The following is a 24,467-nucleotide window of genomic DNA, read 5'->3' on the forward strand; positions in this document are numbered from 1 at the left end:
TGCTTGTTCTGGGTGAGGCAGGCTACGTGGAGGAGAACCTGGGGCCATCATCAACAACAGCCTGCCTCAACCCAACCATCTGACTGCTGGGTGAACCCCCCAACCCCCCACCCCACCCCACACCTGGGCCCCCTCCCTGCGGGAACTGTAGGGATCGCTCACCTGCATGCATGGTGTTCTTAAGCAAGAGTGGGCCCCTGGGAGGAGATGCAGAAGGAGACCAAGTCAGGCATAGAGTGGCTTTTTCAATACTTACTGAGAAAAGTCTACAGACCAGGCATGACATCTCCTAACCAAATCCCCCCTAAACACACACACACACACACACAGCCCTGTAAGTTAGAAATTATTGCTCCGTTACATACTTAAGAAATAGAGGTCAAGGAGAGGAAGGTCACCCATCCTACTGGCCCTCAGGGCAGCCAAGACCATCCCTTCATGCCACCCATCTGCCTAACCCCCTCCGGGGCTTCCTGTTGTCTTCAGGACAGCATCTCCAATCCTTAGCAGGACCTGAAAGGCCCTTCTGTGTCTGACCCCAACTCCCTTTTCCCCCTTCTTGCCCCTCCTTCCTCCTTTCCCCCTCCATTTCACCATCCCTCAACTCCTTTGAGTTTCCAAAGAGCCAGGCTCCTGGGTTAGGGCTGGGCCTTCTACAGGTCAGGCACCCTCTTCTCCAGCCTCCTTCCCTGACTAACACCGACAGCTTCACCCTGTCAGATTTCAGCTCAAATGTTAAGACCCTTCCAGGTCCCCCAGACAGGTGAGGTCCACTTGTAAGTTCCCAGGGTCTCTTGTCCATTTCCCCTTTCTTGGCACATAGTATCTGGTTTCCCTCTAGACAGTAAGATCCATAGGAGTCCAGCATGGCACCTGGCACACAGTAAGCGTTCAGTGAATGAGCTTGTTATTTCATCTTTTTATCTCTTCTTCATTCACTCATCCATTCTTTCACTAGCTCATTTCATCACTTACTCATTCATGCACTAACTCATTCACTAAATCATTTATTCACTCCACAAATTTTGCCGTGCATCTTTATAGCTTGGCTTTGGAAAGACCATAGATTTGGAGTCATGCGGTCCTGGGTTCAAATCCCAGCTCATCCTCTTCCTAGTGTTAGTAAACTTGGGCAAGAGTCTTTCCCTTCTGGCTCTCGTCCTCCCTGTCTCTAATACAGGGAGCATAAAGGCTGCACCAAGGGTGGCTGTAGGTTCAGTGTCTGGCACAGAGCACACAGCCCACCAAAGACCTTCTCTAAATGATAGCTACCTGCTCCATGACTCTCCGCCAGGCCCTGAGGGCAGAGAGGCGTGAGGTGCTCAGAGCCCAGTGGGGGCCACCTTCCTTCCAAGTGAGCAGTTCAAGCACAGCTTTGCGTCCTGCCTCAGAAGCAGGAAGTGTCCACTTACCATCAGCACCAGAGGTGATTTTACATGGAAGCTAGTGAAATTTAAAATTTCAGGGCTCCTTGCTTGCACAGTCCCTTTGGAAAGGGACTGTACTTAATTTTGTGTTCACAGTTTTGTCTTCTTTTACTTAAAGAGGAGCCTCAAAATTATAAAAAGCTTTGGGCTCCAAAAAACCCTAAACCATCCCTTGATCACCTCTCCCACCTGTGTGCGTGCTCCCACGCATGCACACACATGCACACAAACACACACACCGCAACGTTATCAAAGGGAGTTATTTTCAACCTGCCAAAATAGGGGTTGGGTACAGCCTATGAAGCAGTGAGTAGGATTTTGGAAGGGCTAACTGGTTTGGGCTGTAGAAGAGAATACTCTCTACCCCTCTGACACAGCAGATGTGCAATGCTAGTCACTCGGCGGAAAGCCGTAGGTCTCAACCCTGGCTTTCCCTCCCTCTTCCCTAAGAAAAGAGCAGACCATCCGCACTCGCTCCTGTCCCCTCAATCCTCCTCCTTCATCCTGCAGCAGACAGGCAAGGCTTCAGAGCTGCCTGACAGCGACTGGGCAGCCTGCGTCTTACCCTCCACCCAAAGGCCGCTGTGCATGGGGAAGAGTAGTGGCTATTGAGGGGCTTGGGTGGGACCCAAGGGAACCAAAAGAGCTCACTACTGACTCAACAGCCACAAGCTGCCTATTGGCCTTTGCCCCCAAGCCCTGGGGCCCCAAATGGGGAGGGCAGAGGATGGCCATAAAACAGCTAATCCTGTCCAAGACTGAGAGAATCATTGACTGATTTCCACCCTCTCTCCTCCACCCCAGTGAAGCCTTCCAGGCCCTGGACAAGGGGACAAGGGCTGGTGGAGCTCTCGAGGGGTGGAACCATCAGTGGATCTTCCAGTTCCTCACTGAAAACACTGTTATCAGCTGTATGGGCCTGGAATGTGTTAGGCACTCGTGAGCGTGCATGCACACACTCACATGGGCACACGCACACATCTGCCAGTGGGGCACCTCAGACCTAGAGAATCCAAAACAGAGCTTGCCATCTTTCCCACAAATCAGACCCTCTCATTCTCTTCTGTTGCAAGGAGCCGGCACCACTATCCAAGCCAGAAATAGTATCATCCTTGACTACTCTCTTTCTCACTTTCTGCATCCCATTTTGGCCAAGTTCTGCTAATTCTGGCTCTAGAAAAGCTCCCAAATACCTCCACATATCACCATCACCACTGCCAGACCCTAGTGCAGCTCCTATTGCCTGGGGCCTGGGTCTTAGACTCTCTCAACGGAGTCCCTATGTCTAGTGACAGCTCCCAACAAACCATTTTCCAATTGAGTCATAAAGATCTTCCTTTAAGATTGCACTCAGCAATGTGATACTGACATAAGGATGGACATATAGACCAATGGAGTAGAATTGAGAGTCCAGAAATAAGTCCATGCATCTACAGTCAGTTGATTTTGACAAGGATGCTAACTCTATTCAATGGGGTAAGAATAGTCTCTTCAACAAGTGGTGGGGGGACAGCTGGATGCCAACGTGCAGAAGAGTGAAGTTGGACCCCTACTTCACACTATATACAAAAATTAACCCAAAAAGGGTTAAAGACCTAAAGAGGTAAAATTGTAAAACTCTTAAAAAGAAAGCATAGGGGCAAATCTTTATGCCCTTGGGTTTGACAATGGTTTCTTAGATATGACACCAAAAGCACAAGCAGCAAAAGGGAAAAAAAGATAAATTGGATGTCATCAAAATAAAAAACTTGTGCATCAAGAAATATGATCCAGAAGCGTAAAGACAACCTATAGAATGAGAGAAAATATTTGTAAATCATATATCTGATAAGAGTTGAGTATCCAGAATATATAAAGAACTCTTACAACTCAACAACAAAAAGATAAACAATCCAACTTAAAAATGGACAAATGACTTAAATATGACACTTCTCCAAAGAAGAAATACAAATAGCCAATAAGCACACAAAAATATGCTTAAGGGCATTAGTCATTAGGGAAACGCAAATCAAAACCAACATAAGATATCACTTCACACCCACTAGAACAGTTATAATTTTTAAAAATGGAAAATAACAATTGTCGGCAAGGATGTAGGGAAATTGGAACACTTAAACTGCTGGTAGGAATGTAAAAAGGTGTAGCCTCTATAAAAACCAACTTGATGGTTCCTCAAGAAGGTAGAGAGTATTACCATAAGATCTAGCAATCCCACTCCTAGGATATACCAAAAAGAATTGAAAATTGGTCTTCTGGCGAAAACTTGTACACAAATGTTCATAGCAGCATTATTCACAAGAGGCAAAGGTGGAAACAACCCCAATGTCCACCAAGTGGTGAGTGAATAAATAAAATGTGGTATATCCATAAAATGGAATATTATTCAGCCATAAAAAAGAATTAAGTACTGATAAATGCTAAACATGGATAAACTTTGAAAATATTATGCTAAGTGAAAGAAGTCAGACACAAAAGGTCACATATTGTATGATTTCATTTATGTGAAATATCTAGAATAATCAAACCTATAGAGACTAAAGGCAGATTAAAGCAGACAGAAAGAGGTTGCCAGGGACTGGGGAAAGGAGAGGCTAGGAAGCGACTGCTTACTGGATACAGCGTTTCCTTTTGGAGTGACAAAAATGTTCTCTTGGGGGTGGCCCCGTGGCCGAGTGGTTAAGTTCGCAAGCCCCGCTGCAGGCGGCCCAGTGTTTCGTTGGTTCGAATCCTGGGCGCGGACATGGCACTGCTCATCAGACCACGCTGAGGCAGCGTCCCACATTCACAACTAGAAGGACCCACAACGAAGAATATACAATTATGTACTGGGGGGCTTTGGGGAGAAAAAGGAAAAAATGAAATCTTTAACAAAAATGTTCTGAAACTACATAGTGGTGATGGTTGCACAGCATTATGAAGATATTCAATGTCTCTACTAGTAAGTTTTATGCTACGTGTATTGTACCACAATTTTTTTAATGCATGTAATAGACAAGAGGGCATAGACTCACCTTGTCCCTGCTCTTCTCTCCTAAATACAACGAAATATCCTGGAAATAATTCAACAGGCAACCATAAAAGGACTCTGAAAGCTAGAAAGAGGCAGCAGACCGCTAGGGACCTCAAGACTGGAGGGATGACACTGTGGTGAGTTCTCCAGGTTTCTCTTTTTATCTCCCACATACCGAAGACTGGGCACCAGAGAACCCTGCAGCACAGATCTGCCAAGAGCATATATACACACACCAAAAAGGAAAAGAAAAGCCTACTCTTCTTGGCCAAAGGAGCAGAAAAGGGAAAGCCCAACAGACAGGGAGCCCCATTGGGGAGCCACAATCCGCACTCCATACCCGGAGCAGTGGCAGGCCAATCCATCTACAGGGACACTGTCAGCAGAGCCATGCATCTCTGGCCCTTCCCCTCAGTGGCAGAGAGCTCACCAGGTCCCACAGCTCCTGGGCCCCCAATCACAGCAGGTGGCCCAGGGAAGTACCTTCCGCCCTTGCAGGCAGCACCAGCAGGAATGAACAGGAGCCCCAGCAGTGCCAGAAGAACAAAGCAGACCACGGCTCTGAAAACTATCATTGGAACTACAGTCCATAAAATAGGCCAGAACTGACACTGTCTTAACAGGTGGGCTGCCTGCTGAAATAGAAGACTTCAGGATCAAGAGTCTTTTAACATAATGTCCAAAATGTCAAGGATACAAAATGTCAAGTGATAACTCACCATACCAAAAACTAGGAAAATCTCATCTTGAGCAAAGATAATCAACTGACGCTAACACTGAGATGAATCAGATGTCAGAATTTGTGATAATGATTTTAAAGCAGTCGCTACAAAAATGCTTCAACAGGTAATTACCAATCCTCTTGAAACAGATGAAAAAATAGAAAATCTCAACACAGAAATAGAAGTTATAAGAAAATACAATAAGAAATTAAAATAGAAGTTATTTTATTTTATTTTATTTTTTTTTGAGGAAGATTATCCCTGAGCTAACATCTGCTGCCAATCCTCCTCTTTTTGCTGAGGAAGACTGGCCCTGAGGTAACATCCATGACCATCTTCTTCTGCTTTATATGTGGGACGCCTACCACAGCATGGCTTGCCAAGCGATGCCATGTCTGCACACGGGATCTGAACTAGTGACCCCAGGCTGCCAAAGCGGAACATGCGAACTTAACTGCTGCGCCACTGGGCCGGCCCCAGAAGTTATTTTAAAAGTACAACAGCTGAAATTTTTTTAAAACTTGCTGGATGAGCTCAATAGTAGAGTGGCAATGACAGAGGATAGAATCAGTGAGCTTGAGGACAGATCGATAAAATTTGCTTAATTTCAGCAACAAAGAGAAAATGGACTGAAAAACATGAACAGAGCCTCAGGAATTTGTGGGGAAAAAAGAAAATAATGTTCTCATCATCAGAGTTCCAGAAGGAGAAGAGAAAGAGTACTGAAAAAATATTCAAAGAAGCAATGGCTGAAAACTTCCCCAAATTAGTGAAAGACATAAACATACAGATTCAGGAAGCTTACGGGATAAGCATCCAAATGAGATAAACTCAAAGAAATCCGTGCCAAAACACGTCACGATTAAACTTCTGAAAGCTAAAAACAGTGAAGAAGACTCCTAAAAGCACGAGAGAGCGTTAGCTACAGGTGAGCATCCACTTAAATGACAGATTTCTCACGTGAAACCATGGAGGCCGGAGAGGAACGGTACACATTTTGCAAGCGCTGAAAGAAAAGTACTGTCAACCTTGAATTCTGTACCTGTCAAGACTTTCCTTCAGGAATGAAGGAGAAATAAAGATATTCTCAGACAAAGGAAGAATGTACGCAAATCCAACAACGCCAGTCCCCTCTTAGAAGGCCTCTGTGACTTCATGGGTTTCCAGACTCTGGGGTGTATGTAAAGCTTGTATTTTTTAAAAGACACATTCCTGGGCCTCGCCCTCAGAAGCTCCACTTTATAGGCCTAGGTGGGCCCAGCAATCAGTCTTTTTATCAAGCTCATCCCCAAAGTGATTATCACACAGCTGGTGGACAGGCCTCTGGTGGGGGCATCCTGACCTGCAGTCCAATGTCTGTGTTTCTCATACGACCCTCAGCCCACAGGCCCAGCCCATCTACCTCTCCAGCTATATCCATCCCCTCCCCAGCCCCATAGTTGAGCCACTCTCAACCAAGTTGCACCCAATACTCGAACTATTCTCAACTTCTCCCAGGGCCTCAGGTGTGTCGGCCTCCCTCTTGACTTGGGGCCTTTGCAAATACTCTTTCCTGTTCCTATAAACTTCCCCAAGTCTACCCACCTAAACCTCCATCACTTTCCCTGGCTAATAGCCAGTCGCATTTCAGATGCCAGCTTACGTGTCCCTTCCTCCAGGAAGTCTTCCTGGGACCCTCAAGTGTGGGTGAGGCGCCCTTCTCATGTGATCACCCTGTATCAGAGGATCGCTTTGTCTACTTGTATTTCTTCACTCTAGAAAATGAGCTTGGTGAGTGTCTGGCTGTCTGGCTGTCTTGTTACCCCCGTTTTCCCAGCATATGGCACAGTCCCAGCACACAGGGGAGAGTCAGAAAACATTCATGGAGTAAGGGAAAGAATGAAGGAGTGAACAAATAGCAACTCTTCACGATGGGTGTCCTTATTTACCGGGATGTTAATTCAGACCACTCGGGGATCTACAGTGATTTTTGCAAAGCCTCCAGCAAGTGGCAGAGGTGGGATTGAAACCTCAGGTTGCTGAGGCATGGATCGCTCTGTGAAGCCACATCTTCCCATTTCTCATTCCTCACTCCCTCTGCCGCTCTTAGGCCTCTATCCTGGAGGAAAAGTCTAATGAAAACAGCACACGTAAGGGGCTGGCCCGGTAGCACAGCGGTTAAGTGTGCATGTTCCGATTCAGCGGCCCCGGGTTCACCTCTTCTGATCCCGGGTGCGGACATGCCACCGCTTGGCACATCATGCTGTGGTCGGCATCCCACATATAAAGTAGAGGAAGATGGGCACAGATGTCAGCTCAGGGCCAGTCTTCCTCAGCAAAAAGAGGCGGATTGGCAGCACATGTTAGCTCAGGGCTAATCTTCCTCAAAAAAAACCCAAAAAACAGTGCACATCTCCAGATGCCCAGCTATAATGCACAGATCAAGGCCTTTGGGGTCAGCTAGACCTGAATTTGAAACCTGCCGTGTCTCTCACCAGTGGTGTGAGCCTGGGCAGGTAACTACGCTGAGCGTCAATCTTAACACTATCCACAAGATTAGTGCGGGGAGTAAAATGGGATAACGCACGTAGTTGTGATCCCAGCGCCCAGCCCCCAGTGGGCGCTCAACAAACATTCATCCCCACCAGCCCTTCCTCCCCGTGGGGGGGTGGGGGAGACCTGAGAAAGAGACCAACCTGGCATCCAGGTTGTCTGCCTTCTCTTCCCCCAGTCTATGGTACTCCTTCCTGGGCCTTCCCACTCTCCTGCTCCCCTGTTCCCCCCGCCTCCTACGCCCCATGCTCTCAGAAGTTGACGGCCTAAACTCTTTCTCCACGAGCCTTGAGCTGCTGACATAAAGTTCAATGTGTTACCTCCACCGGGGGCATCCACATGGTAACAGAAAATTCAGCTTTGAGCCCAACGTGTAAAGCTCTAACTGTGGAATTACAGCCAGAGGGGGGAGACTTTTACCTAAGGGAGTGGGGTCAAGGTGGTAACTGCCTTCTGGAGGCTGTGGAGGCTGCGCCCACCCCTGGGGCTTCCCCAGAGCCACCTCAGCTTACCTCGGCTCCCCCCCAGCCCAGGCCAGTGTCACGGTCTTTGTGAGGTCACCACCACTCAGGAGTTCCAGGCCAATGAGGGCCCTCTCCTGCCTACACAGCAGGGAGACGCAGGGAGGTGGTCTTCCAGAGAAGGGTCTGTCTTCAGACCCTCCACCACTGCCTGGAAATGCCCTCACCCCAGTGGAGACCGAACTCCCTTCCCGGCCCTTGGGCTCCCCGTCAAAGCCCCTCGGAACATGACCTCGTGCCTCCACTTATCTTGGGGTGACAGTGTGGTTCTGAGGAACACTGTAGGTTTGGGGGACAGCAGACCTGAGATGGAGCCCTGAGGGTAGCGTGGTGTGTGCAAAGGGCTCTGGAATCAGGTGGTCTGTGACGAGGAAACTGAGACCCACGAGGGAAAAGATGGGCCCAAGGTCAGAGCCAGGACACTGCCAGTGTCGCTTATCTCTTCCTACACCCGCGGCACAGATAACAGTGGAGCAGCGCGCACAAGGGCTGGGCCAGGAGAACCAGACAGTGAAGCCTAGATTCTGTGATAAGGAAATGGAGACACCGCTGTCTTTCCGGAGGAAAGCTTTTTAACGATGAGCAATGACAAAGCTGGTCAAGATTACCAGTGTCTAGATAGAAAGACTTCAAAACGACAGTGGAACTGTCCATTAAGCTGTATTCCCGTCTCCCCAGGCCGATCTCAGGATAGGCTGTGTGCATCACGTGACCTTCTGAGCTGTGAGGCCCAGAAATTGGCTTCATCAGACACAGCCCCCACCCCTGGGGGCCCACAGCGCTGGACAGTGGATCCCCTGCCAGCCCCCTCAGATCTGCCTTCCCTTCTCCTGCCCTGCGCCCTCAGCTCACTCAGGGGCCTGACCCCGGGTTCTTCCTCCACTCGCTTCTTCCCCACGGCCTGCCAACTTGGTCATGTTCTCTCTCTCAGCAAAAATTCTCCCTTCAAACTTGCTGCTTCTCACCCAGCCCCTCACTCACTCTGCCTCTCCAAGAGCCCCTTTCCACTTCTCCCTCCCTCCCCTGGCCTCATTCACCCAATTAACCACCAAGTCCTTCCAATTTTGCCTCCAAATCCGTCCTGTCCCTCCAACCCCACACCCTTCGTCCTGGCTTGGGTCCTCGTCTTCGGAGGCCCAGGTTCTGGCCAGTCTTCTCAACAAGGTCCCACAGGGCAGGCTCTCCCCTCTGCTAGCCACCTCCATCGTTCACCTCCCACCGCCTGCACGGTCATGGTCACGGCCACGCCCCTTGGTCTGGCATTGAGGCCGCCTCACCACCTGCCCCTGCCTGCCTGTCCACCTTCTTCCTGCTCCCTTTTCAATTTTTAAAATTTGTGCTGAAGCATCATATACATATAGAAAACTGCAGGAATCATGTCAATTTTGGTGAATTTTCATGGCGTGAGTGCACCCATGTAACCGGCACCCAGATCCAGAAATGGAACCTCACAGGACACCAGGCCTTCCAGTCACTGTCCCCTCACCAAGGGCAGCCCCTCCCCTGCCTTCCATCACCGTCCTTTGGATCTGCCTGTTTTTCTACTTTATGGAAATGGAATATACACCAACACTCTACGGCGTTTGGCTTCTGTGGTTCAATGTTAGGTTTGTGAGATTTTACATTTTTTTGCACCTGGTTCCTTCCACATGTCGGCTCCCCGCTAGGCTCCCCGTGCTGCTGATCTCTTTCCACAGCCTGCAGACCTTTGTTTGGGTCCAGAGTTCACAGTGTTATCCCCAGGGCGCCCGCCCAGCAGGGGCTCCTTTGCGTATCAGGAGTGGAATCTCTCCTCTTTCACGTCTTCTTCCTCCTCTCTCGCCTTCTTTAGGAGTGCAGAATTCACCTGCCTTCCCCAACTCCTTTTTCGCCCTTTTCTGTTTGTTTGGAACCTACATACTCTATATCTATTTTTCGGGGTTACGCTTGTCGTCTTGACACGCACGCCTCACATAGCAAAGTCTGAAATGGAGTAGTGCTGCTGTCCACCTTCAGAAAAGCAAAAGCCAAACACACAAGGACCTTGGAAGAGATCAACCCCAGTCAGCCACCTCCCAACTGACACACTATTGTTACCCTTTATTCCGGTCCAGTTCTGTTCTAAACCCTACCAATGAGACATTCTTGTTTCATGGGGTCAGTGTTTGTTTAGATTCAGTAAGTACCTTATGAACATCTTGGCTGACCATTTTTTAAATTGAATCTCAGAGCCTTTACCTGGGATCAATTTTCTTCTGCCTGAAGAATAACAGCCTTTAGCATTTCCTTAATAAGAGTTTGTTACTGGTAAACTCTTTCAGTTTTTGTTTGCCAAAAAAATTCTTTATTTTATCCTCACTCTTGAGGATTCTAGATGTCCAGGCGCTCAGTCCGACATACTCTGCTGCCTCCTCACGCGCTCAGGGGTCACTTAGGGGGTGGCAAGATTTTCTGCTTGACCTGTTAAGATCCCCGGAGGGTGAGGGAAGAGGAGGAGGGCAGGGAGGAAGGAGGGCCCGGGGAGCTGTCTCCACACTGGGACGTCCCGGCCTGCAGGGGCTGGCCTGGCCAGGGGAGAAGTGGGTGCCACTGGGGGCTCCTGCCTCCCACCAGATCCCAGCTGCAGGGAGCCTCCGAGAACTCTGGGCAGTGAAGAACTGGGGGAGCTCCCAGAGAAGGGCATCATGGCCTGCAGGAAGGGCTGTGCAGACAGTCAGACCAGGTGGGCCCTCGCTGGCAGTGCCAGCATGGCTCTGGTGTTCGCCATCGGGATGGTCCTGGGCTTCACGCTGCAGCAGCAGACTCGGCCAGGTAGGGGCCTCCCCATCACGCCATCTGGTTGGCTTCCCCCTTCGCTCACTCCTTGTGCCCACCAAGCCTCTGTCCCCATTGACAGCTGTGATGCCTTCCTCTCCCGTCCCACATACCCACCAAAATTTCATCCCCAGCAGAAGGTTCCATTAACTTTCTTTCCCTTCCTCCTCCACAAGGCTTCAGCTGCCCGAAGACCACCAAAACTCAGTCTTCCGCCCAAACCTCCCTCTGGGCCCCCAGTAGACGTTCCTTCTTGGGGGGTCACGCGGGCATCTCAAACTCAGCAGACGGAGCTGAACTCATCCCCTCCCCCGGATGCCTGCTCGTCCCAGTGCCTCTGCTCCCACGGGGACCTGGGACGAGCCTCCATGCCCCCTCTGCCTCAGCCTGCAGCCTCAGTCCCTGCGCCCTAAGGGTTCTGCCTTCGGACCCTCCACCCTCCATCCCCGCCGGCCCTGCCCTCCCCCCCCAGGCCTCCGTCTCCTCCTGGACCCTGCAGCGGCCTTCCGCTTCCCTCACAGTCCCTGTCTCCTGCCTGCTCTCGCCAGCCCAGGTCGCTCTGCAGTCAGAGAGATCTTTCTAAAGAAACCTTGCTCGCTGCCCTCAGCGCACACCCAACTCCTTTGCTGTCATTCAAGGCCATTTACAACCTGATCACGGCCCTCTTTCCAGGCTTGCCCTGTTCCGCTCCTCAGCATCTGTCCGTAACAGGCCAATGGCCATTCCTTTAGGCAGCCACTCTCTTTTCTACAGCCAAGCCTTTGCTTATACTGTTCTCTCTGTCCAGAGCAACCTAGTCCCCCTTTTCCGTCAAATTCACACCATCCGTCAAGGTCCCCCTTAAATGTGCCCTTCTCTGTAAACCTGACGGCCCCAGGCTGCTTCGGGACCTCCTTGTGCCCAGAAGCCTAGTATTTCCCTCTCTCACAGCACTGATGAACTCCGGGGTCCCACTGTCTCTCTGTCAGATGGCATGCTGAACACACCTGGGAGCCCACGGAGGGGTAGTGGGGTGAATGGGTGGGAGTCTTGGGCTGGAGCAGAAACCGATGCTCACAGCCCCCTCGGCCTTCATTCCAGGCTGTGAGCAGGCGGCCTGCCGCCCAGATGCTGACATGCTGGACTACCTGCTGAGCCAGGGCCAGATCAGCCAACGGGACGGCCTGCTGGTCACCTGGTACCACGCTGCCAACAGCCAGGAAGAGATGGGGGCTGCCCTGAGTGGTAAGTCCAGCTGCGAGGACTGGGACAGGCTGGGGTGGGGGGAGGAGCAGGAGATGGAGGGAGGGCAGAAGTGGGGATGAGACAACATGACCTATGAGGTGGGTTGTGATGGCTATCGACACATGCTCGTCATATTCCACACGAGGAAGCGGGGCTCAGAGAGGTTAAGTGACTGGCTCAGCTTGTGCAGCTGATAAGCTCTGAGCCGAGGATTTGAACCAGATGTCTGATTCCAAAGTCATCGTGTACCGCCCTCCCTCCCACGACCTGTCAGGTGACAGCTGTCCCTGCTAAGGAGGCCTTTGCCCTCAAAGCCTGAGGAGGCCAGAAAATGTGAGTCTCAGGCCCAGTGCTACCAAAACGAGCTGTAAAAACCTGAGCAAACTGTGTAACACCTCTGAGTCTCCAATGCAGAGTGATTATGGCAACCAGTCAGCGATTGCTCACCATGGGGCACACACACACCTTCCACAGGGGTTCTCCTAAGATTACGGGCAACTTGTTTCGTGGGTACCATGTGACAGAAGGAAAACGAAGGCTCAGAAAAGTTGGGTAATTTACCCAACGCCACACTATTTGCAAGTGGCTAAGCCAACACAGGAACCCCGAGCGGTCGGCCCCCACGCTCTGAACCGCTGCATAACGCCTGACCCGGTTCAGCAGAGAAGACAAGCTCTCCTTCAGGGCTGTTGGGAAGCTCAGTAGACAATGTTCATGAACGTGCTCCTAAACTCTAAAGTAGTAACCCGACAAGGCGGAAGCCGGCCCTGGTGGGCTAGTGATTATGGTTCGGTGGTCTCAACGCCCACTTCAGGTTCCTTCCTGATCAGGGCACCACACCACCCATCTGTCGGTTGCCATAGTGTGGTGGCTGTGTGTTGCTGTGATGCTGAAAGCTCTGCCACCAGTATTTCAAATACCAGCAGAGTCACCCATGCTGGACAGGTTTCAGCAGAGCTTCCAGACTCAGACAGACCAGGAAGAAGGACCTGGCCACCTACTGCCAAAAAAAATCAGCCATGAAAACCCCACAAACAGCAGGGGAACATTGTCTGGTACAGCATCAGCAGGTGAGAGGATGGTGCAAAAAGACCGGGCAGGGTTCCGCTCTGTTGTACACAGGTGGCTAGGAGTTGGAATCAACTTGACAGAGCTAACAACAAAAATACAAGATGAAGGGCCAGTCCTGGTGGCCTAGTGGTTAAGTTCTGTGTGATCCGCTTTGGCAGCCCAGGTTCAGTGCCCGAGCGCAGACCTACACCACTCATCTGTCAGTGGCCATGCTGTGGCAGTGGCTCACATACAAAAAGAGGAAGATTGGCAGCAGACGTCAGCTCTGGGCAAATCCTCCTCAGAAAAAAACAAATACAAGATGGAAAGAAAGGCCCCCAAATTTGAGCATGCTTCAGAAGGAACAGACTGCCAGCCCACCCCCAGAGTTTCTGATTCAGTGGTTCTGGGGCCAAGAATTTGCATTTCTAATAAGTTCCCAGATGACACTGATGCTCCCGGTCCTAGGACCACACTTCGAGAACCACTGCTCAGCCCAAATCCCTCAATTTCAGATGAAGAAAGTGGGGTCCAGAGTGGAAGAGAGTCTCATCCGAGGTCACACAGCAGGTCTGAAGCAGAACAAGATAGGCGCCAGGCCTCTCGCTCTTATTCCTGCAGAGTCACCACACCAGAGGGCCTGGGAGTAAGTGCCTGGTAAAGGCTTGCTGAAAGAAAGAATAAATGAGTCCCTAGGGAGGACTTCCTGGAAGAGGCAGGCTTGGTGGTCAGCAGAGGAGAGGCCATCACAGGCTGGATGGAGCCAGTTTGCTGCTGCTTCAGAGGTCTCCTCTGAATGGGAGGCTGATGGCCAGATCTTGGTGATAAGGAGGACGGAGAACTCTCCCCTGATGAGGGGACCAGGCCAGAGTGAGAGGACTCTTATCTGGGAGGTGAGGCCTAAAGGGAGACAAAGAGGACCCATCCCCTCACCCCACCACCGGCTCATCCTGGGGCAGCAGACAAGGGATCTGGCCCCACGAGCCAGGACCTTGGCCAAGAAGCAAGCCAAGAGCCCCCACCAGGCCGCACCCAGCAGACGGAGCATGGAGAGGCACCCTTAGCAGAGCTTCAGGGGTCCAGAGAGGACCCCAGCCCAGTTCTCTCCCTGAGGGTCCTGCCAGGTCCTGGGGTAGGTCTCTGGGAAGAGGGTGGCACCACAACCAGGGTGGGGCCCCTAAGCGTGAGCCAGTGGTGGGGCTAGTTTGGGAAGTCATCTTGGACATGACTGGCCATCCACGTAGAGACGCCAGGCCAGAGCGAAGGCCCGGGAGGCAGACAGAACTGGGTTCAGATTTTACCTCCGCCACTGACCAGAGGAGGGATTTGGGACAAGAGACTTCACCTGTCTGCGGCTCCCTTTTCCCCGCCGTAAAATGTGCGTTGGTAGGACGACGGTGTCATTTATTGTCCAAACCAAGGCACTTTTGACTGTGAAAGAGATCATTCATAATTATGCTGAGACAGCAGAAACACACCGAACTAGCCCAGGTAAATGGGGACGTCTGGTCACCCTAGTTAAATGAGCTACTCCATGCAGATAATAATTAACAGTGAACGCCTAGCCAAGGATATTTTATTATTTAATTCTAGCAAATGAGGAAAAGGAGGCACAGAGAGGTCAAGGAACCTGCTCAAGTTCACGCAGCTTGCAAGTGTTCGGGCTGGGCCTGGAAGATAGCAGTCTGTCCAGGGTCTGCACCTTGGCCTGGCGCTCTCCTGCCTGCATGAGAAGTGCACAGCTCCTGGCCTGTGGGGGTGAGGGGAGGGCGGGCCTGCTAACTTCCTGTCTGCTCTCTCTGGAGAGCAGCACTCCTTCCCAGCTGGCCGTGCCCCCTGAGGACCAGGGCTCCTGCTGTGGCCACGGGAACCTGATCTTGCCCTCATCCTGTTCCTTCTTCACACGCCCACCCAAGCAAGTCGGCCCCAAGATGCAGCATCGACAAGGCAAGTAGCAGCTTTTAATGACAAGGGAGAAGGCTTTCCCAGAAAGAAGCTGGATCCAGGTGGAGGCAAGGTCCAGGATGTACTTTCCATCAGTCTCTAATCCAGTTCACCAAGCCTTTGCTGGGCCCCTGCTCTGGGCCAAGCTCAGGAGGAAGGTTCAGAAATGACTAAGATGTGACCCTGTCTTCAAGGGGCTCACGGTGTCTCAAGGGAGGCAGCTGGTGCAAATCAAGTGAGGCTGCAGCAGCAGAGGGTCAGAGGGACTCAGAGACCTGGCTCCCAGCCCTGACCCCCTCCCAATGCACCCTCACCTCCCCAACAATGAACTGGCCCCTGTTAGATGGGGAAGGAGACCCCTCAGCATCCATTCTCTTGAGCTACCCTCTCATCTGCCCAGCTGTCCCCCTTGGGCCTGGCTACTCTGGGCCTCGCTGGGTCCAACCCTTTGGACCCCTCTCTCTGCAGTCCCACGGAACCGAAAGTTAAGACAAGAAAGGACTGTGTTCAAGCCATAAAAATAAAGGCCACCCGCATAAAGCCCCTCCCGGCTTATAGCACGCCTTTATGTCCATGTCCTGCGGTCGCAGCCCAGGGAAGCTCGTCTCCATCCTGCGCCTGAGGAACCCGGAGTCCGCACTCTGAGAGGGATGTTGAACACAAGCATGAAATGGGGCGGTGCGAGTGCCTGGCGCAGCGGGGGGACCGCCTGGCACTCAGCTTCCTGCCCCTCCTGGAAATCCAGACACCTCGACTTCAGAGAGATCTGTAAAAGTTCTCTGTGACTTTGGGCAAGCTCTTTCACCTTTCTGGACCGGGCTCATTGATCTGGACATTTCTGTCATTCATTCATTCAGCCGTTCATCATTCAACAACCATTCCGGAAGCTCCCCTTTAGGCCTGGTACCGTCGAGGCCCTGGAAATCCAAGTGATGGTCAGGGCAGCCCGAGAGCCTGCTCCCCGGCGCTTACACTCAGGGAGGCTGAGTGCGCCTTATACGGGGGCTGAGCCCTCAAAGGAGAAGCAAGAGGCAGGAGACCTGACTTCCATCAGGCGTGGGGCTTGAGGATGAGCTATTTTAAGCCAACACCGATAGATGAGCAGGAGGCCGCCTGGTAAAGCTGTAGAGGAAAGAGTGCTGTCAAGGTAACAGCCACATGTAAGAGCCCAGAGATGGGAGGACAAGACAAACTCGAGCCTCGATACTCAAAGTGTGGTCCACGGACCAGCAGCGTGGGCGTCACCGGGGAGCTTGTTAGTAACGCAGCATCTCGGGCCCCGCCCAGACCTACTTGCGTCTTGACTGCTCCTGGGTGACTTGTGTGCACATTATGTTGGAGAAGCTGCAGTGGCTGGAACCTAGAGGTTGAGGGAAGAAGGACTCTAGGTGAGACTGGAAAGCTTGCCAGGGCTTGGGCACACGGGACCGCAAAGACAAGGGGAAGGAATTTGGATTCGATTCTCAGGGCAACGGTGGGGCGCTTGTGTTTGTTTTTTGACAGACGTGACACAATCGGGCATGTGTTTAGAACACTCATTCTAGTGGCTGTGTAGAGAACGGACTTGGAGGAGAGCGGTGCTGGAGGTGAGAGGACGGGTCAGGAGGCTGAGGGTAACCGGGGAGAAAAGGCCCCTCTGAGGCCAACATTCTGTGAAGTTACGGGAGCTGAAAGCGACCCCTCCCGCCCCCACGACACCCCCCAGGCCCAGAGGGCTCCTCGCAGGGTCTCCGAGCATCTGCTTCCCACTGGAAAGGCCCCACTCCCTCCGAGACTGGCTCTCGAGGGCAGGGTCACCCGACAGCCACCGACAGCCACCTGACTGAGTTAAAATAACGATTTCCTCGGGCTGTCAGGATGCAGCGAGACGGGCAAGCTCACGCACTTCTGGCAGGAACATGAACCAGAGCCATTTTTCTGGACGGTAGTTTGATAATATGGGCTTTCAAAAGGTCCCTGTGTTGCCTTGACTCAAATTCCACAAGTTGGGATCAGAAATAATCCAAACAGCAGAATAAAAGATGCAGCATTATTTATTAGTAGCAAAAACTGAGAAACGACCGACCCGTCTCAGGACTAGGGAGTGGTGAAGCGAACCACGCGAGCGCCCTCAGGCAGGGCATCAGCTCTTTTTTTTTAACGAGTCATAGAAAAGACTGTGAAAATGTGTTGTAACATTGAAAGAAAAGATTAAAAATTATAAATGCAGGGAGGTCTCAAGTGTGTAAAAACTATACACAGACAAAAATGGAAGAAAATACATCCAAAAGTGAACTGTGATGGAAATGTGGACGACGGTTTCTCTTCTTCCTGCTTTTCTGTATTTTCCAAATATTCTATTAAAAACATGTAGTACTGTGCCGGTGAGAAAAATTGTGTTTTAGAGAAAGGAGCTGATCTCGTTCTGCCTGTTGCACAGGCAACGCCATGGTCCTGGAGGCAGACGTCACAGTGGAGGGACTCAATACAGCCAACGAGACAGGGGTCCCCGTCATGGCGCACCCCCCGGCCGTCTACAGCGACAATACCCTGCAGCACTGGCTGGAGGCTGTGCTCGCCTCTTCTCAGAAGGGTAGGAACCTGGCCCCGGGCCCCCCCACCCTCTGGGCCTCAGGCCGAATGTGCAGGGACCCCTCCACTGGGAGGCAGGTCCAAGCCCACCATGTGTGGCTCCTGGGCTCGGCTTTCCAGCCCCACCCCCGTTTCCAAGGCCCCGGCTCAGGCAGAGCAGGTGAGCTGGGGTGTGGAAGCACAGGGTAAACTGCAGAGTGCCCGCATCCACAGAACAGATCTGCAGCATTCAAAGTCTAACTCCACCCTCCCCTGCACAGCCCCGGCCAGTCGCCTGATGCCTCCCTCTCCCTCACCCCCACCCCCACTCAGCAGCTGCACCTCCCAATTCTAACCCCTAACCCAGCCCCTGATCCAGATCCAGCCACATGACCTCTCCTGGACCTCCTACCTCCACACTCAGCCCCACCTCCACACTCAGCCCCACCTCCACACTCAGCCCTACCTCAGTGTGCTTGCCAAAACGCTGATCGTCATGTCACTTCCCTGCTTTAACTCTCCACGGCTCCCCATTGTCCTCAGGACGAAGTGTGATCTCCTTGGCGTGGTTTCCAACAGCCCCCTCTAACTTCCCAGCCTCAGCTCCTGCCCCCTCTTCATCCCGGTTCTTCACAACCCTCAGTAGAATGGGTCCACGCTGGGTCCTCCTTCTACCGCATGGCCCTCCCCTACTCAAACGCCCCTTCCCAACAGCCGAATGGCCTCCCCACAGGCTTGGTGGCCCAGGACCCCCTCCCTGAGCCTGCCCTGTCTGAGAATCACAGTCCCTTTTTGTCAGATGCTTGACAACCCCGGCTCCAGCCCCAAGTCCCAAGCTCTTAGCTGGCCTCTGCTTGCTTCCCCCGGGGGCCAGGAGCTCACTCCTGCAGAGGGAGGTCCTTTCTTGGTAGGTTACCTCTCTGCCTCTTTGAAAGCCCTCTTCACACGCAGTGGGACCCTGGCCCCTGTCTTCCTGCCTCCCCCGCACACCGTACTTGCTCTCTGCCCCAAGAAGCCACGTCTTCCAGTTCCTCCTTCCTTTGAGAAGGGGCCAGTTCTCCAAGCCCACGCCCCCTCCCCACAGGCATCAAACTGGACTTCAAGAGCCTCAAGGCCGTGGGCCCCTCCCTGGACCTCCTGCGGCGGCTGACAGAGGACGGGAGAGTCCGGAGGCCTGTGTGGATCAACGCCGACATCCTGAGGGGCCCCAATGTGCCCATCTCAGTCGAGGTCAATGCCACGCGGTGAGCGTTCACCTCTCCGCCCCAGCTGTGTGCAGCTCTCTTCTTTCCACATCTGGCACAGGAAGTGCTCAGGGGACCTTTGCTGAGTTTGCTTCAAGCCACACCACGTAATCTAACCTCTGAGCCTTTGCACATGCTGTTCCCTCTGCCTCGAATGCCTTTCTCCCATTTCCTGGTGAACCCTCGCCCTGTCATTACCTCCTCCAGAAACCTCCCTGACACCCCAGGCTGCTGAGGGACTTCCTCTGGGGCCCTCAGTACCGACACCTCCTTCTAACAGCCCTGATTTCATTGGGTTGTCATTGTCAGAGTACAGGTCTGTCATGCCTACTACACTGGGAATTCCCGGACAGCAGACGGGCCCAGTGACCAGGGCAGGGCTGGGCCTGCTAGAAGAGTCTAAAGCGCTGAGCCTTCCCCAGCCTCTCTGAAACCCAGCACCGCCACTAGCAGCCCTCACACACACCCACCGCATGGTGCTTGACAGTTTGCAAAGAAGGGCCACGTAACAGAGAGAATGTGTCTGATTGGATCCTTACATGGCAACACCAGGTTAGAAGTGCCTGCCCCCATTTTGCAGCTGAGAAAACTGACAACTGAGGCTCAGTCTGTTGAATGTTTATCGCGCGTCCCAGGCACCGTCTTGCACACTTTAGTTGTAGAATACCACTAACTCTTACGATGAGCATGAGGTGGGTACTATTACCTTCATACTTCTAATACGGGAACTATCTCATCAAAGTTGAATGACCCACCCAAGTCTAATAATCGGCAGAGCAAAGATTCAAAGCCAGGCCTCTCCGATTCTAAGCCCCACGCTCTTTACCATCCATCCATCTGTCCAGCCAACCAGCCGACAGTGCAGCCAGCCAATATTTGTTGTGATTCTCAAATTGAGGGGCATTTGGAGAGCAGCAGTGTGAAAAATGTAGTCAGTGGCCCAAGATAAATATGGTTTGTCTTCTTGGACTACTGATTTCACCCAACAGTTTGGGGACGAGGAGAGGGTAACATCATTTGCCTACTAAAATTTGCATGAAATTTAAAAATAAAACCTGAAGCTTCAGAGGCTCGCAGCTGGCAAGGCCCAGACCCCACCCCTGGCCCTGGCTTGCGTCTCCTCTGCCCATAGGGGGATGTTTAAGAAGCGCTGTCCTGCTGGAAGGGATCTTTGAGAATCAGAGGTTGAAGGGCTGCCAGGGCCACAGTCAGGACCTGAACCCAGGCCTCCCCGACTCCAAGTCCGTGCCCTATTTGTGGGACCTTGAACAAGCCACTTCTGCTCTTTAGGTCTCTGCTTATATCACATTCAACAGGCCCTGCCACTTCCCAGCACTGTGATGGGGACCCAGGAGGTGAGGGAGGGGCCAGCGAGCCTCTCAGAGTCCAGCGTCTCTGATTCTCTGCAGGTTCCTGGCCTTGGTTCAGGAGAAGTATCCTGAGGCCACCCTGTCTCCGGGCTGGACCACTCTCTACGAGCCCCTGCTCCCAAGCGGGACATACACCCGAGCCATGGTGGAGGAGATGCAGGGGCTGGTGGGAGTGCTGCCGCAGAGGGTCACCTTCCCCGTGCGGGCTGTCATGGCGCGGGCTGCCTGGCCCCACTTCAGCTGGCTGCTGGGCCAATCTGAGAGGTGAAAACGCCCAGGCCCCTGCCACTGACCCTGCTCCCTCCAAACCCACTTCCAGGCACTAATGCCCCTGGGAGGACCTCAGATGCTCACAGCTGGGAGGGGCTTAAAGATCACCTGGTCCGACCCCCTTTAGTGCTCACATCAGCTACAATGTCCCTGCTTTCTGCCTGTATGCCTCTAGTGGCGGGCAGCTCACTACCACCTGAGGTAGCCCATCCATTGGTGGCTGACTCCCTGCCTGTTGGAAAGTGTTTGTACTGAGACACAATTTGCCTCCCCATGGCTTCCTCCCATGGGAGCCAGCTGTGCCCCTGGGGCTACATAGATTGCACCTGCAGCCCCGCCCCAGGATGGCTCTGTAGGGGCTGAGGAACCCCCGTCCCAGGCCTGCAGTCTGCCCATCACCACTTCCTCAGCCTCCCCACAGGAGTCCAGAGGCTGCCCCTTCCCCTCTTCATACTTGACATCTACCCCACCGCGTGCCCATCCCTTCTGTCCTTGTCACTTTCCTAAGTCAGGACCCTGAATTAGATCCCAGTGAGGAGGCAGGGCACGCCATCCTCCCTCCCTCTCAGCCTCTGCTTGCAGTCAGCCTCCTGAAGCCCCTGTGGCTTCTTCCGCCCTCAGGAAGGGGGCAGTGCTCAGGGAGAAGGGCCTCCGCCCCTGCCCAGCTAGGGTCCAGTTCTGAGCACAGGGTGGGGCTGAGGGCTTTGCTGGGCCCTGGCAAGTGCTGAGCTGTCTCTCTGGGTCCCAGGTACAGCCTGACACTGTGGCAGGGTGCCTCGGACCCCGTGTCAGTGGACGATCTCCTCTACATCCGGGACAACAGCGCCACCCACCAAGTCTATTATGACCTCTTCGAGCCTGTCCTGTCGCAGTTCAAGCAGCTCGCGGGTAGGGAGGGATCTGGGAAGGGTGGAGAAGGGCAGTGGGCTGGATTCTGCAAGGGCAGCACTTGGACACGAGCAGAGCTGGCAGGGCGGGGCATCGGGAGGTGAAAATGCTGGGTGGAATAGGAGGAAGGAGCCATTTTAAGCACCTATTGTGTGCCAGACCCTGGTACGGTATGCTACCCAGCTTCATAAATCCACGAAACAGGGATTCGATTTTATATATATATATATATATATATAATATATCCCCTACGTATGTTATATATATAGGGGATATATTCAGGGATAGGGAAAGTGAGGTCCAGAACAGTTAAGTGTTTATACAAAGCCATTCAGCTCGTGTGCGACACAGCTCACGCTGGAACCCAGCCAGTTCCAAAGCCCGTCCACTGCCCCTCGCAGTGCGTTCCTCTGCGGTTTGCTCAGAGAGCGGCCCCAACACCGCACCTGCTAATCCACGCTGCAGACGCTCCCTGCTCCCTGCCCAAAGCCCTCATTCCCTTGTCTGCAAACCTAGGAGGCCTGCAGTTAAGCCGCCTCAAAGGGGATGCGTCAGACTCCGCGCTCCTGCCTTGGGAGCCATCTAGGTGAGGGGAGGAACACCAGCTTTGGGACCGAGGGACCCGGCTCCATCAGGTTCCAATCCCAGCAACTCTGCTTATTGGCTGTAGGACCTTGGGCGGGTCACTTCTTATAGCCTATGACGCGGGAGTTAGAGCTACCTGGCAGCTTGCTGTGAGGCTTAGAAAGAATGCATGGAGAGCCGTGCACACAGACGGCGCCCCATGAATGGGGACCACTTCATCCTGGCACTTTGGGGGCCCACAGTGAACACCACAAGGAAGAGAAGCTACTACACCGGGGGCAGCCTGGTCCCTCTGCTCCAGCTTCCCAGGGGGGATGGTCTGAGCGTGGAGTGGCTGGTTCCTGAAGTCCAGGGCAAGGGAAGAACGGCAACAGTTCAAGTCCCAGGTAAGGTCTGCCTGCAGCCCCGGGGCTCCAGGCTAAACTGCAGGGCTTCCTTTGCTCGGGTCTCTGTTACCACGGGAACAGGCTGGCCACGAGGAAGGGGAGGACAAAGCGTCAAGAGCATGGGGCTCCCGGCCTTCGCCCTGGAGTCCTCAGCCATATGGTGCTGCAGGAGTGGGGGCACAGGCCCCAGGGCTCAATCACAGGCAAGGCCAAGAGCTGAGCTAGCGGCTTATCATGGGGTGTGATGAGTCCCAGGCACATTTATAAAGCAGCCTTCTATGTGGAGCCCAGACCCAGTTGACAGATCCCAGACAGACCTTGCCCCAGCTCCTCCCCCTTGGCTGCTCCCATCACCATGCCACCTTCTCTGGAACAAGGGCCTCTGACACCCCCATGCTCACCTGAACCTGACACTGTTGCCTCCACTCCCTCTTCCAGACAGAGAAGGCATGATCCTGCTGAACATTGGCCTCCGGGGGCCTGCAGCTGGGGACCCTGTGCCTATCGTACGTGTTCCAGGTGGCCCTGCCCTGACACTGGAGTCCTGCCTGCTGCAGCTTGCCACACACCCTGGACGCTGGGGCATCCATTTGCACATAGCAGAACCCACAGCCCTCCGGCCATCCCTGGCCATGCTGGCCCACCTCTCCACCCTTGGCCACCTGCCTTGGCCTGTGTGGGTTGGGGCCACAGTCTCCCACGGGAGTTTTGTTGTCCCTGGTCACGTGGCTGGCAGGGAGTTGCTTACAGCTGTGGCCGAGGTTTTCCCCCACGTGACAGTGGCCCCAGGCTGGCCTGAGGAGGTGCTGGGCAGTGGCTACAGGGAACAGCTGCTCACGGATATGCTGGAGTTGTGCCAGGGCCTCTGGCAACCTGTGTCCTTCCAGCTGCAGGCTGGGCCGCTGGGCTGGAGCAGGGCTGCAGCTGTGGCCAGGCTGCTGGCAGCCTCCGCCCGGGCCACCGTAACGGTGGAGCACAGCCCTGCAGGGGGCAACTATGCATCTGTGCGGGCAGTGCTGCTGGCAGCCAGGGCTGTGGACAGGACCCGCGTCTACTACAGGCTGCCCCAGAGCTACCGTGAAGACCTGCTGGCAGATGTTGGCAGAAACTGACCACCTTGTGGTGCTGAGCTGGCGGACCCCTGGGTCAAGGCTTCCCACGGGGAGGCAGGAAGGAATAAATGCCTCTATCTTCCTCAATGCACTGCACATGTGTCCTTGGGGGCAGGATGGAGTGGGAGTGGGCGTGAGGTGGCCACTGAGGGTGCCTAGAGGGTCTGGAGGCTGGGGGCCAGATCGTTCCGGTTGTCCAAGAGGAACTGCTCACAAGCCTTGAAGGTGGTGTAGAACTCCGAGGAGAGGCCGGCCACGTTGGTGGTCACGTAGTTGAGAAAGCCCGGGGTGGCCTGGTTGTAGTAGGACACCTGCAGGAGACGAAGCCACGCTCAGGGGCGGGGCGTGCTGAGTGGGCACCTGCTGGGAGGCAGCAAGCGCGAGCCAGCACTGGGGCCTTCGAAGGCTGCATGCCTGGCAGGCTGACCTCCTCCAGCAGCTTTCCTGACCCCTCCTCCTCTGGGTGCTGACAGCCTGGCTTCCATCTGTCACCACACACTGTACTGTCATCGTGCGTCTCTCCTGCCAGCTGGGAGGCCCTGTAGGACAGGGACTGGGTCCCCAGAGCTCAGCATGGAATCCCATTTAAATGAAGGGACTCTAGGGCCATAGAAACAAGTTAGAAATAAGCCCAGGGGTCGTTCTGAGAAGCTCATCTGTTTATGCATTAAAGTTGTCAAATGCAGGCTGAGCACCCCGCTTGGGGAGGCGCAGGGCCCTGAGGGCAGCCGGGCAGCGAATGGGGAGCTGCAGCACCCCCCAACCCCCGCTCACTCTCAGCTTCCTCCCCATGTTTGCAATGAACACTGACTGCCCCGCTGAGTTTTATGGGCCCTGGA

The 24,467-nt window shown here is 53.5% G+C and overlaps 3 protein-coding genes across 13 annotated transcripts in view; 1 reads left to right on the forward strand and 2 right to left on the reverse strand.

Moving 5' to 3' along the window:
- Positions 1–8,432, reverse strand: part of MROH7 (maestro heat like repeat family member 7) — a 48,082-nt gene extending 39,650 nt beyond the window's left edge. For 2 of the 7 annotated variants that reach the window (XM_070592181.1, XM_070592198.1), the window contains exons 1-2: positions 8,112–8,233; positions 163–197 (exon numbers count right to left, since the gene is read on the reverse strand). The gene's annotated coding sequence lies outside the window, so the exon portion shown is untranslated. Of the gene's footprint in view, positions 1–162; positions 198–8,011 lie in introns of all 7 variants that reach the window. The other 5 variants (XM_070592188.1, XM_070592220.1, XM_070592215.1 and 2 more) reach the window with 5 other exon arrangements.
- Positions 8,278–23,715, forward strand: FAM151A (family with sequence similarity 151 member A). Its single transcript, XM_008540875.2, has 8 exons — positions 8,278–11,002; positions 12,086–12,229; positions 17,643–17,795; positions 18,858–19,017; positions 20,427–20,651; positions 21,406–21,545; positions 22,373–22,516; positions 22,955–23,715. The coding sequence occupies exons 1-8, from the start codon at positions 10,876–10,878 to the stop codon at positions 23,626–23,628; spliced, it is 1,767 nt and encodes a 588-aa protein (XP_008539097.1). The 5' UTR covers positions 8,278–10,875; the 3' UTR covers positions 23,629–23,715.
- The window catches only part of ACOT11 (acyl-CoA thioesterase 11), a 59,352-nt gene continuing 52,123 nt past the window's right edge, over positions 17,239–24,467 (reverse strand). For all 5 annotated transcript variants that reach the window (XM_070592245.1, XM_070592255.1, XM_070592238.1 and 2 more), the window contains one exon: positions 17,239–23,939. In XM_070592245.1, the coding sequence (XP_070448346.1) occupies positions 23,784–23,939 (156 nt within the window). In that variant the 3' untranslated portion in view covers positions 17,239–23,783. The remainder of the gene's footprint in view (positions 23,940–24,467) is intronic.

This window comes from Equus przewalskii, chromosome 2 (assembly GCF_037783145.1).
Source record: "Equus przewalskii isolate Varuska chromosome 2, EquPr2, whole genome shotgun sequence".
NCBI classification, from domain to species: Eukaryota; Metazoa; Chordata; class Mammalia; order Perissodactyla; family Equidae; genus Equus; species Equus przewalskii.

Bases quoted from the DNA above. Each gene is read 5' to 3' on its own strand.
- FAM151A (XM_008540875.2), top strand. From the start codon at position 10,876: ATGGCCTGCAGGAAGGGCTGTGCAGACAGTCAGACCAGGTGGGCCCTC. The intron at 11,003-12,085 runs GTAGGGGCCTCC...CCTTCATTCCAG, and splicing joins GCAGCAGCAGACTCGGCCAG to GCTGTGAGCAGGCGGCCTGC. The intron at 17,796-18,857 runs GTAGGAACCTGG...CCCTCCCCACAG, and splicing joins GCTCGCCTCTTCTCAGAAGG to GCATCAAACTGGACTTCAAG.